Source organism: Brachyhypopomus gauderio, chromosome 7 (genome assembly GCF_052324685.1).
Source record: "Brachyhypopomus gauderio isolate BG-103 chromosome 7, BGAUD_0.2, whole genome shotgun sequence".
Lineage (NCBI taxonomy): Eukaryota > Metazoa > Chordata > Actinopteri > Gymnotiformes > Hypopomidae > Brachyhypopomus > Brachyhypopomus gauderio.
Window position 1 is genome coordinate 17,140,015 of NC_135217.1, and position 10,530 is coordinate 17,150,544.

A 10,530-nucleotide genomic window follows, 5' to 3' on the forward strand; every position below is an offset into this window, starting at 1 on the left:
GTTGCAGGTGTTCAGGAATTTGCAAAAACCTGCAATCTAGGAAACAGATTTTCACATGAAAAAGACGGGAAATTCCAGTGTGTATGCGCTGGAATGTTCTTGCAGCATTCAGAAACAGCTGGAAATCCAACAGCCTTTTTTTCCAAATGTTTTATTGACGAACAAATCCTGAGCAGAAATAATAAACTAGACTTTATACAGAAACAGCAAACACACTCCATGTAAAATAGACAATAATTTCACAACATCAGAGGCTCCATTCCATCAGTCCTGACTACTGAATGTCATCATCATCAAAGAGATCTTCAAAATCTGTGGGAAGAACTGAGATACATTAGAACAGTGCACAGTGATATCTAGCCTAACCATCTGAACATAAAACGCATACAAACAGGTAATCAGAACGTTTCCCTATTTTATTCCTCTGGTCTGCTTCTCTTGCACATTTTCTTGTTGCTGGGTAGCCCCACCCCTAGCTATGTTCCACCTTGCCCCCCAGATCAAGATGGCTCCATTTGACACGTGTTCAGCTGCCTTCGTGTGCCACAGATGGAAACAGTGGATTTTAAAGCATGGAGCCATGCTGTGTTGGAGCCAATGAACTCCCATAAAGCCACTTTACAAGGCCATGAGCTACCTCTTCTTTATTCTTTAACAGCCCCTTTTCCAGGTTGTTCTGAGCCAGACCTTTCCTAAAGCACCTTTCCTACACTCCTGTAGTCGTGGTGAGTGAATGGAAACAAATTAAGAGAGTCTGAAGGCTATGCATGCTGTAGCGCTTAATACGCCGTTGCCAAGCACAAGCCTAAACAATCAACTTTGGCCGGATTGACGATGCATAATCAATAGTATGTAAAAGGGAGACAAACAAAGGGTGTCAGAAGGCAGTTCTTACACAGAGGCATCCAATAGTGGCTCCCAGCATCAGACTCTGTTCTAAAGCACCTTATTACATTCTCCAGTCAAATATCCAAGTCTTTAAAATATTTGTTTAATATCAAGGAAGCTGTATTACAGATTACTAGACTATGTAAATCGTGTGTTACAAACACACCTAAAACAGGGTAACTGTAAAATGTATATAAAATGACAATAGCAGACGGCATGCTTGAACAAAAATGATCTAAAAGTGAAACATCATGTTTAAAAACAGCTAAACTAACCTGACAAAGCTTTAAACATTGAATAACCTTTCTCCTCCTGCTACAGGAGGGTAGCAGAAAAACACAAAAAAGAGAAACAAATATTTCACAGAGTCAAGTCTGATATTAGTACATGTGATGCGAACCATTGAAGAAGTCTGAGTGTACTGCTTTCTCATTAGCAGCCAAATCCATCAACAGTCCAGTGCTGCCCCCTGCCTGTGAATACAGGTACAGATACAGATTAAAAGATAAATAAAGGTGTCAGATTTTCTCAAATGGCCCTTTTAACCAGTTTTTGAAACCGGCAAGTCAAACTTCTGAAAACAAATAATAGGCCTAGCTGACTTAAATATTTATCTTGAGGTTTTTATGGACGTTACATTGTCTTGTCAGGATAAAGAAAGAAATGTGTTTAGCTGTCAAAATGAGCAAGGAACTAACCAAAATATTACTTCATATTTACATAGTAGAAACATATGAAAGTTGACATGAGATATCCACTAAACGTTGTAAATGTTACCCAAACAACCAACTCTAGCTGGCTAACGGCTAGCTAACGCTTTATCTAACGCCAGCGATGCTAGCTACCTAGCACACGTCCAACACACGCAGCCCTGAGCCACTAACCTCGTCCAGGTCCACATACGGCCCGGCTCCTTCGGGGAACATCTCGTCGACTGCTGGTTTCATAGTTTCGGAGCTCGTACTCGCAATCAGCAGTGAACGGTGTCGCTTTAACGGTTGTAACTAGGCAGCTTTCAGTGGTGTTTTGTGTTTGCATCCAGCCGAGGACTTCCGGGATTGTAACGTTTAAATAGACTCGGCTGGACCCAGCGGCACTGTTGGAGAACAGGGCCGAGCAGCGCCTTCTCGCCATGAACTGTAGCTTCAACCAATCTTTAAATAAATTCACCCGAAGTTAGTTTCTTTATGTTATTTATATAAATACACGAACAATGATTCCGTATGTTTAATGAGTACATTCTTGTGTATATGATTATTTCTTTATTATATGACTAGGTAAATGACTTACACAATCAAGCATTATATATAGCCTAATGTTTAATAGCTATTAGTAAATACAAAGACGTATTTGACTTAAAAAAGACATCGGCAAGATAAAATAAAGCCTTTAAGGTATGGTCAGGCTATAGACAAAATAGCATTTAAAGTTCATTAACATCTATTAGAAATGCCCAATAAATCCTGAGAAAGTCATCACATTCGGCGTTACTGGTGCTCAGCCACTTCATAGCCTAAGGTGTCTCCAATCTGCTGGTGAGCAAAGAAAGCCCTGGCCATCTCATTGATATGGTTATAGGCTCCGATGCTACGAAAGTATTCAATGTAGTTCCAGAAATCTGAGGTGGAGTATGGCCAGTAGGGTATACCAGGGGGCTCATCGTAGGGTACTGGAGAGAGAGAGAGAGAGAGAGAGAGAGAGAGAGAGAGAGAGAGAGAGAGAGAGAGAACATTTTTTCTAAATAAACATTTCCTAGAAGTGTTTTTTTTTTTAGGCTTCATATGATTTTGACTTTATTAATCTGTATTAATACACTCTATTAATCTGTGCTTGTTGCTTGTTACAGAGTTGCAGTCCAAGCAGGAGGAGTACAAAATATGAAATAAGAAAACAGTGTCTTACCTCCTTCACGAATGACTCTTGCACCTGAGAAGAGACAGAGGTCTGTGAGACCCTCACAAAGAGCTTATTCAGATACTGTCAAATGAGACTCCCCTTAGGGACTGAAGAAATGTAAGGAGTTCCTTGCCAACTATTATTTTTAAAAGGTTTTCAGTCTCTTCTAGTAATGAAAACAACATAGTTCTAATATCATAGAATAATACAGTATTCTTGCTGAGTCAATAAAGGAAAAGATTGTGACTATGGTCATATTTTTGATATTCTCTATAACTAATATTGGATAGCCTCATATTTTATATCATATTTTAAAGTATTACTCACCACTGAGATGGCTGGCGATAAAACATGTGAGGACAACACAAAGTAGCAAACACCCCTTCATCATTTTCTAAACATGGATAAATAAAAAATAACAAAAATGAACTAAGAAGGAATAAAGTAAAACCAAGAATGTTTCGATCCCTAATTTAATTACATTCTACATTTATTTCCCTATACATCTAAAATATTACAAGTATTACAATGCAAATATAAATGATTCTATATCTAAAAACATTACCTGCCTTATGCTGTTCACCACTTTAACAAATTTACCCACTCGACAGAAGTGAAAAGGTTCAGTGCTCTACACAGGCTAGTAGAACTGAACTCAAATTTAAGGAAACATGGATCCCCTCCCCAGTCACCGTTCCATCCTCAAAATCATCTCCATGAATTTGTAATTTCTGGGAGGGAGTTTCCTTGCCTTCATGATATTACAAGTAAAAATGATAATGTTTTGTTCAGTTGTCAAATAATCCACACTGTAAATGTTTTATGTTAATATTCCTTTTAATATTGTCAATAGTACTTTAAGCCAATCTCATTAACTGTGTTACAGCTGCCATTGACATTAATCATAAATGCAATAATGTAGCTACATAAACATATTTAAACATTTTTCAGTTTTGAACACAAGGAAATAGTCTACACGTCTTTCCGAAAGCAACAAAACAAAAGTATACAGCAGCTGGCCAGCAGAGGGCAGTAGCCAACCCTTATAACCTCATAAAACATGATCATGACCTTCTAGCTTTAAATGCCATCAAATATACCAGGACATAAGCGTATAGTGTAAACTAAATGACTATTTCATTCGTGTCAGTTTAGTGTTAAAACATATTAAATTCTAAATCATATATAAATATTTCCCAGTTACATTCCATGGGTATACCTGTTGTTTTGTTATGAAATGCACTACATAAAAATCATTATCACTCAAACATGAATGTAAAAATCTCTCCAGGTGCCTGTTGCCACAATCAAAACGTAACTTTTCAAAATGGAAACACGTTTCTTTTTAAGGCCCTAAGTCACAGCCCTGCTGATCGGTGGGAGCCATTTTGCTGACAGCAATGTTGTCCCGTGAGAAGATCTCCTTGGCATGGTAGATGGTCTCGGCGGGCAGGGAGCGGGTGCGGGACAGGATCCAAGCATAGTCCACATGGAACATCCGGAGAACATCAGTGCAGGAGTAAACCAGTGCGACGGTGTTATAATCAGTGGACAAGACCCAGTAAGGGCTATACGGGGTGACTGTATCAAAGACATTGGTGTTAAGACATTGGTGTTAATTGAGGTGGGTATTTGAGTAATAGGTGTAATGTAGCTTCCTACAATGAAGCATTTGAACAGGGTAAGAGAATGATTGGACAAACAAATGAGCCTCTGATTTAGGTAAAATTGCAATATAATTGTAACACTTTTAATAATGACATATTAACCATGTTTTCCAGTCTAAATTAATATGTTCATATCAAATAGTAAAGGCACGTGGCTGGACTGAGATGAAGTGTGCACGGAGTACTCACAGTAGGAGAAACTAACTCCAAGCTTAGCTGGCTCCTTCAAGTCCTGCACAACTGCAGTGCCCTCAATAGTCCTCGTCTTTCCTTTACTATGGAATAAAACTGAAATAGTTCATAATGGCAAACACCAATTGATCCACACTTTATAAATGTGAAAGAAAATGAATTTTAGCACAAATATCTTACACTTTCCGAGCATTAACTATCTTGATGGTCTTGTCAGGTCTTAGAGAATAGTCGGCTTCAAAGCATGTTCCTCGCTCAAAGGGGATCTTTTCGATTTCATACCACTTTCCCAGGTACTGCAGTTAAAGTAGATGAGGTAGGTAACCACATTTAGTTACACTACAAACAAGAAATGATTATCAAAATAGTTATGGATACCTTGTTCAGTTCAAAGTTTGGCTGGACCATTGGTGTCGGACAAGGGCCCCAGTGGAATGTCTGCGATGACACCAGTGTCAGTAGAAGGAGCAAGAGAAATACAATGGCTGTCTTCATGATGGACATAGTGCTGCTGTCTCTAGAGCAGTGATATGGAGGATTAAGAGGGAAGTCATTCACAAGTCATGAGTGTACACTGCTTCACTTGAGTCTACAATTCCCAAATTGCAATTCCCAAATTTCCCATAGACTTTGCTATGTCACATGGCACAGAGAATCCAAGTCTTGTGCTATGTGGTTTTAGGAGATGCAACACATCTTAAGAGAAAGCTTTTGAATATCTATGGTGGAAAAAGAAGTATGAAAAATATTACTGATAAAGAACTTAACATTTAGCAAGCCACAAAAAATACATTTAAGTACATTAAGAGATTGAGGGTAAATTAAAATGCAAAACTGAGCCAAGATATAACTCCACACACACTCTGTTGGGGATGTTTCCTTCATTTTGAGTGGTATGCTCCCTTCAGGTAAAACATTATTCAAAGCTGTCGCCCAGGTTTCCTCAGTACAGAGAGCAGGAGTGTCTTATAACGTCTACAGTACTTGTGTGGTGAACTGTTATGCTTTGGTTCTGATATGAGTTATGTAAAACTTTACTAGAAAACGACAGCACTAAAACGCACGAACTATCACTTGACAATTAAAATAATCTACTAATTAAGCTATCCTTAACATAATGCGATATGGTAAAAGAAAAGAGGAATTATGATTTCATGCCTAAGACATTAAAAAGATGACTTTTGTAGTTTGCCTGGTTCATAAAATTTTTTGTCAAGTTTTAAAAGTAATACTTACCTGTCTGCGAAACAACCTGCAGTTTTACACTGAAAGATGTCCAACTATTGTCAGAGTCCTTGACAGTAGGATAGTTATACAAGGCAGAAGGAAGAAGAATCTGTCTGCTGTCAGAGAGAATTTCTAACTCGAGGCAGCTGAGAAAGCAAATACCAGTCACAGGACTCATCAAATAGGAAACAAGTTGGGAATACTTAGCCTACTGCATTTCATTTACAAGAGCTTCAACTATTTGGCTATAGAAAATGTTTTTTTGTTTGTTTGTTTGTTTGTTTAGGACGTTGTTTACAGTTGTAGCAGGATACGATAAGAACCATTGTTGTTAAATGTCATTCAAATTTCACGAAAGTCAAGCAAACTCCATCTAAGACAGATGTTCCTGACAAATTTATATGGCAGATTATCATGACCAAGAGCGATCCACATCTGAAAGACTTACAGATTCTGTCCTCAAAAAGTATATCCCTTGTGGATTCATATCAAACCAGCAGAATACAGTTCAAATGACACATGGTGAAGCACCATTGACCTTTATTGCTAGGCATAACTGGAGACAATCTTCAGTGTGCAAGTTTGTCTCCAATAATAGTGCTGAAAAAATTTTGGCCCTCTTTATCATGGAAGTTGCCCATCCCTGCAGTAATTAATTGCAGATATCTTGACCTTGAGCCTCCAAACAAATCAACGGTGAATATTAAGTAATTTATACTAGTCAGAATGTAATTGGAGATATCTCAAATTGACATTTTGCCTAGTTAAAATATAATTAGAGATATCTTAAATTATATATATATATATATATATATATATATATATATATATATATATATATATATATATATATATATATATATATATATATATATATATCTGTAATGTAGTTACAGATGTCTGTAAAGTAAGTGGCGTTTTTTTTTTTTGGTTTTTTTTAACATTTTATGTTAAAACGGCCTACCATATGTGTTTTGGTGTATCCTATCAGAGTGTGCAGTTCTACGTCACGGAATACGCGAGCACTTCGTTTTAAAGATGTCATTTGATAGACAGTTAGCTAGCTAGCTACTAATATTAGGAACAAGACCGTAGATAACCGTGGTCGACCGTTAACACGGAATTGAAAGTGCTTTAAATATTTATTTAGCTGTTATAACCGTTCTATAAGTGTCTGTGTACCCTTAGCGGATTGCGTCAACTTTCGATCCAGCTCCTGAGCTAGCTACCTCATTACTAGCTAGCTACCTTATTACTAGCTAGACAGATACCTTATTACTAGCTATCTAGCTACATCATTACTAACTATCTACCTTATTACTAGCTAGCTACCTCATTAGTAGATAACTAGCTACTTAATTACTACCTAGATACCTCATTACTAGCTAGCTCGGGGCTAATGGACTATTTTGGGGGGTGTGATGTCAGACATGGTCTCTTTTGGTGACTGTTGTAAGGTAACTGCCACAATGGCGCTTTGACGTCGACGCCGGACATCGTGACGTGTCATAAATGTTGCGGAGGAATTTTTCGTTCCCGATGGGAGTCGATCAGCTCTCTCCTACATCGGGCCTTTTTAATGCCGCACGGTCGCGATCCATGTGCGACCTGGCGATGAAACAGGACAGAAGGGCGACGTCTCCAGCTTTGGACGAGACAGAAACGGTTTGGCGAAACTGGTTCCTCACTCGTCCGGAAGCCGCATGCTGGGAGAAGAGTGTGGTTTCTCCCGTTAGCTCTTCATCCAATTTAGGTAAGAATAATATGAACAAAACACATCGCCACAGAAATCAGATGTTCCATGATGTGCTTTTTACATGCACAGCTTAATACATTCATGATGACAAACAGAAAGTTTTTTTTAAGTTTAAAATATCTGTCTTTGTCGGGTTACAGGTTTATCAGCTGAACATCTCGGGTAGGAATTATTAGTAAATTTAAAGCTGACTTTTACCTTACAAGGTATTTGAACAATTAACTGTAAATTTTTTGTTTTCTGTTTGAAGATCATATGATGAAGAAAAACAAGAAAATGAAGGTGATTATTTTATTATTGAGGCATTAAAGTCAATATATATGAATTTATGTATAACAAAAGTTTTTTTATATATAGATAGTCTGTTTTCAGACAAGTATGAGGAACAGAGAACCATTAATTCTTCAGATTTGTAAGTTTAATTTATTTTATAAATAAAAAATAGAAAAAGGGAATAAATTCTAGTTACATTGTTATGTAATTAACGTGTGTTTGTTTGTTGTGTGTGTGTGTGTGTGTGTGTGTGTGTGTGTGTGTGTGTGTGTGTGTGTGTGTGTGTGTGTGTGTGTGTGTGTGTGTGTGTGAAACAAAGGAATTTAAAAGAGAAAAACAAATTCATTGCAGAACTTGTACACTCCCAGAACTGCCTTAAGACACTAAATGCAGATTTGCAGAAGTCTCTTGAAATGTCAGACGACTGCAACATGTCGCTGATAGCTGAAAACACTGATCTGAAAAACCAGATCAAAGGGTAAACATCCTCGCATTAGGCACACTTATATTACAGACCTGTGTAGTCTGCCGGACCCTTCAACCACATCATCTTGGGTAACTGCTACAAGGATTCTATAACGGGGATTATTTTCTGGGATGTTTAAAGTATGTCAGAATATTTGGAGCAGTGCCAAATGTGTTTCTGAAGGATGAAGCAGACCATTCAAGATGCCCAGCAAGTATCTGAGGAGCTGGATAACCTCCAGCCTGAAAAGCTGGAGACAGAACGACTTTTAAGTGCTTCTGAGGCCAAGTGCAAACAGCTTGTGTGTACCAAGTACTAATAATCAAATCATATTTGATGTACATTTTATGTATATTCACAATGTAGTATTTTACAGAACCTACTTTGTTTACATATCATTGTTTACTGTTTGAAACACTGGACAGGAAAAACAAAATAAAACACTCCAAGAAGATATGGCAGTGCTTTCTAGTGAGGTACAAACCAATTGGACCACAAAATTGTCCATTTTACTTCATTAAGTAATACAATGGCCTTATAAATATACCTGATTATATTTGTGCTGCAGACGTCCAGTATTCTGTCTGAAAATGAGATGTATGAGAGAAAGTTTGTAGAGCTCAGTAAACTGCTTAAGGCATTACAGGTATAAACTGTCTTGTGACTTTTGCTGTTATATTTTTATCACAAATGATCTGTTGGGTATCTGTTATTTGGTCTTATAGCAAAATGCTTAGTTTGATGGAAATGTCATTTGTTGAATGTAGCAACAAGTGGAGGAATACAGACTTCACCTTAAGCAAAATGGAGAACTGATTGACCAGGTGACTTGCTGCTGTAGCTATGAACCGATATCCTCATGTGCTTATACCCATTTTGTTTTATTAAAAAATGCCCACACATGTTGAGTGGAAGGAGATGCTGTGATAAAGGTTTTGCATAGGGACGTTGTGTTAATGTGTGTTTCAGAGAGTTTTTGTGATCCAACAACTGGAATGCTCAGTCACGGAGTCCAGCACTATCATCCAGGTGACCGCTCATCTGTCCAGTGCCATTACGTTTATACACTTTGGATTATTATGTAGTAAAAAATTACATGTGATTTTATTTACTTTTTTTAATTAAGGACCTGAAAGAGAAGATAAAGGGTTTGGAAGAGCAGGTGTCTTGGGCTGTGGTGTATGTGCACTCTTTCTAAGATTTGTTCTGTTATTACACGCACAACTGCAGACTGAATCTCATACGTCTTTTTCTCTTATTTCATAGTAATGGAGGAGAAGGCAGCTTTATGTATTTTGATGGAACGCTGTCGGCTGCAACGCAACGCTCTCTCTCTCTTGCAAAAGAGCTTGGTCTTCTTCCTGGAGGCCAGGTTGACCTTTTAGTGACAATACTGAAACATTGCTATTTTGCATACTCAGTGGCAGGATCTTTCAGATATTTGTCAGATTTCAGAAGACAATCTGCCTTTATTGTTGCACAGACTCCTGTATCTCCCTAAACTTTGAACTAGCTGATTCAAAAAATATTTAAAAGTGTACAGTACAGTGATGTAACCAGTGCTTTATTTTCTGACAAGTGGAATAGTGAATTATTATTTCAATGCACTAGATGGAATGCCACAAGGGAGAGAAAGAGGATCAACTTTATGAAAAGGAGGATGGCAGTGAAAATGAGAAGATTAAGAAAGAACTGAAAACAGAAAAAAAAGGATCCCTAAGGTCCGTCCTGTAAAGCCACATGTAATAGTCACCCCGTTTGCCCTAGCATCAGTTAGCTCGGTTACCCTGTTCCCTGTGGTCACCAGCACCATGTTTAACTTTATTAGGTGGCTGAGCTCTGGAAATCTGAAAAGAGGGCTGAGTGCTGCTGGAGTGATGGGCCTGACGTGCACGGCTCCACTGGGAGCGCTCATAGTCCTTATATACACCTGTGAGGGGGCAGGTCCGAGCTGTGCCGGTCTCATCTGTAACACAGTCGAAGAACTCATCAAACCATACTGCAATCTTCATCACTTATTCCCACCACCTGTGTGAATTGTGTCATGACTTCTTTCACTTAAAAAAAAAGATTTTAAAACTTTTTAAAAGCAAAAATATGTTGCTCCTTTGAGGTTATTTGTAATGAAATAAAATACAAATTCATTTGAGTGGTGGTGAATTTTG

The 10,530-nt window shown here is 38.0% G+C and overlaps 4 protein-coding genes across 7 annotated transcripts; 1 reads left to right on the forward strand and 3 right to left on the reverse strand.

Annotated features, from left to right (window-relative positions):
• Nucleotides 1–132: 132 nt before the first annotated feature.
• On the reverse strand, nucleotides 133–1,965 carry cops9 (COP9 signalosome subunit 9). The gene is made up of 3 exons (XM_077012156.1): nucleotides 1,773–1,965; nucleotides 1,289–1,361; nucleotides 133–312 (listed from the first exon to the last, which is right to left on the reverse strand). The coding sequence occupies exons 1-3, from the start codon at nucleotides 1,833–1,835 to the stop codon at nucleotides 275–277; spliced, it is 174 nt and encodes a 57-aa protein (XP_076868271.1). The 5' UTR covers nucleotides 1,836–1,965; the 3' UTR covers nucleotides 133–274.
• Nucleotides 1,966–2,149: 184 nt separating this feature from the next.
• On the reverse strand, nucleotides 2,150–3,472 carry otos (otospiralin). 2 transcript variants are annotated; one of them, XM_077012159.1, is made up of 4 exons: nucleotides 3,354–3,472; nucleotides 3,112–3,178; nucleotides 2,791–2,814; nucleotides 2,150–2,557 (listed from the first exon to the last, which is right to left on the reverse strand). In XM_077012159.1, the coding sequence occupies exons 2-4, from the start codon at nucleotides 3,173–3,175 to the stop codon at nucleotides 2,376–2,378; spliced, it is 270 nt and encodes an 89-aa protein (XP_076868274.1). In that variant the 5' UTR covers nucleotides 3,176–3,178; nucleotides 3,354–3,472; the 3' UTR covers nucleotides 2,150–2,375. The 2 variants fall into 2 exon arrangements, with proteins under 2 accessions (XP_076868274.1, XP_076868273.1); XM_077012158.1 differs by having other exon boundaries at nucleotides 2,151–2,557; nucleotides 3,350–3,472.
• Nucleotides 3,473–3,602: 130 nt separating this feature from the next.
• On the reverse strand, nucleotides 3,603–6,035 carry apodb (apolipoprotein Db). The gene is made up of 5 exons (XM_077012157.1): nucleotides 5,880–6,035; nucleotides 5,022–5,160; nucleotides 4,824–4,939; nucleotides 4,641–4,726; nucleotides 3,603–4,365 (listed from the first exon to the last, which is right to left on the reverse strand). The coding sequence occupies exons 2-5, from the start codon at nucleotides 5,145–5,147 to the stop codon at nucleotides 4,130–4,132; spliced, it is 564 nt and encodes a 187-aa protein (XP_076868272.1). The 5' UTR covers nucleotides 5,148–5,160; nucleotides 5,880–6,035; the 3' UTR covers nucleotides 3,603–4,129.
• An 817-nt stretch (nucleotides 6,036–6,852) lies between these two features.
• Nucleotides 6,853–10,514, forward strand: LOC143518219 (uncharacterized). 3 transcript variants are annotated; one of them, XM_077010690.1, is made up of 14 exons: nucleotides 6,853–7,623; nucleotides 7,767–7,788; nucleotides 7,877–7,908; nucleotides 7,984–8,038; nucleotides 8,219–8,377; nucleotides 8,549–8,666; nucleotides 8,791–8,841; nucleotides 8,934–9,011; nucleotides 9,133–9,189; nucleotides 9,335–9,394; nucleotides 9,492–9,544; nucleotides 9,632–9,737; nucleotides 9,977–10,086; nucleotides 10,194–10,514. In XM_077010690.1, exons 1-14 carry the CDS (start codon nucleotides 7,383–7,385, stop codon nucleotides 10,399–10,401), a joined length of 1,350 nt encoding a protein of 449 aa, XP_076866805.1. In that variant the 5' UTR covers nucleotides 6,853–7,382; the 3' UTR covers nucleotides 10,402–10,514. The 3 variants fall into 3 exon arrangements, with proteins under 3 accessions (XP_076866805.1, XP_076866806.1, XP_076866807.1); XM_077010691.1 differs by having other exon boundaries at nucleotides 7,999–8,038; XM_077010692.1 differs by lacking the exons at nucleotides 8,791–8,841; nucleotides 8,934–9,011.
• Nucleotides 10,515–10,530: the final 16 nt, after the last annotated feature.

What these genes read in the sequence shown, in the direction of transcription:
- cops9 (XM_077012156.1), bottom strand. Translation starts at nt 1,835, where the DNA reads ATGAAACCAGCAGTCGACGAGATGTTCCCCGAAGGAGCCGGGCCGTAT. An exon ending in CGTATGTGGACCTGGACGAG is followed by an intron (nt 1,362 to 1,772) that starts GTTAGTGGCTCA and finishes CTGTATTCACAG; the next exon opens with GCAGGGGGCAGCACTGGACT. An exon ending in ACACTCAGACTTCTTCAATG is followed by an intron (nt 313 to 1,288) that starts GTTCGCATCACA and finishes TTCTTCCCACAG; the next exon opens with ATTTTGAAGATCTCTTTGAT.
- otos (XM_077012159.1), bottom strand. Translation starts at nt 3,175, where the DNA reads ATGATGAAGGGGTGTTTGCTACTTTGTGTTGTCCTCACATGTTTTATC. An exon ending in TATCGCCAGCCATCTCAGTG is followed by an intron (nt 2,815 to 3,111) that starts GTGAGTAATACT and finishes GTCTCTTCTCAG; the next exon opens with GTGCAAGAGTCATTCGTGAA. An exon ending in AAGAGTCATTCGTGAAGGAG is followed by an intron (nt 2,558 to 2,790) that starts GTAAGACACTGT and finishes CTCTCTCTCCAG; the next exon opens with TACCCTACGATGAGCCCCCT.
- apodb (XM_077012157.1), bottom strand. Translation starts at nt 5,147, where the DNA reads ATGTCCATCATGAAGACAGCCATTGTATTTCTCTTGCTCCTTCTACTG. An exon ending in CAAACTTTGAACTGAACAAG is followed by an intron (nt 4,940 to 5,021) that starts GTATCCATAACT and finishes CTTTAACTGCAG; the next exon opens with TACCTGGGAAAGTGGTATGA. An exon ending in TGGAGTTAGTTTCTCCTACT is followed by an intron (nt 4,366 to 4,640) that starts GTGAGTACTCCG and finishes TCTTTGATACAG; the next exon opens with TCACCCCGTATAGCCCTTAC.
- LOC143518219 (XM_077010690.1), top strand. Translation starts at nt 7,383, where the DNA reads ATGTTGCGGAGGAATTTTTCGTTCCCGATGGGAGTCGATCAGCTCTCT. An exon ending in ACCATTAATTCTTCAGATTT is followed by an intron (nt 8,039 to 8,218) that starts GTAAGTTTAATT and finishes TGTGAAACAAAG; the next exon opens with GAATTTAAAAGAGAAAAACA. An exon ending in AACTGCTTAAGGCATTACAG is followed by an intron (nt 9,012 to 9,132) that starts GTATAAACTGTC and finishes TGTTGAATGTAG; the next exon opens with CAACAAGTGGAGGAATACAG.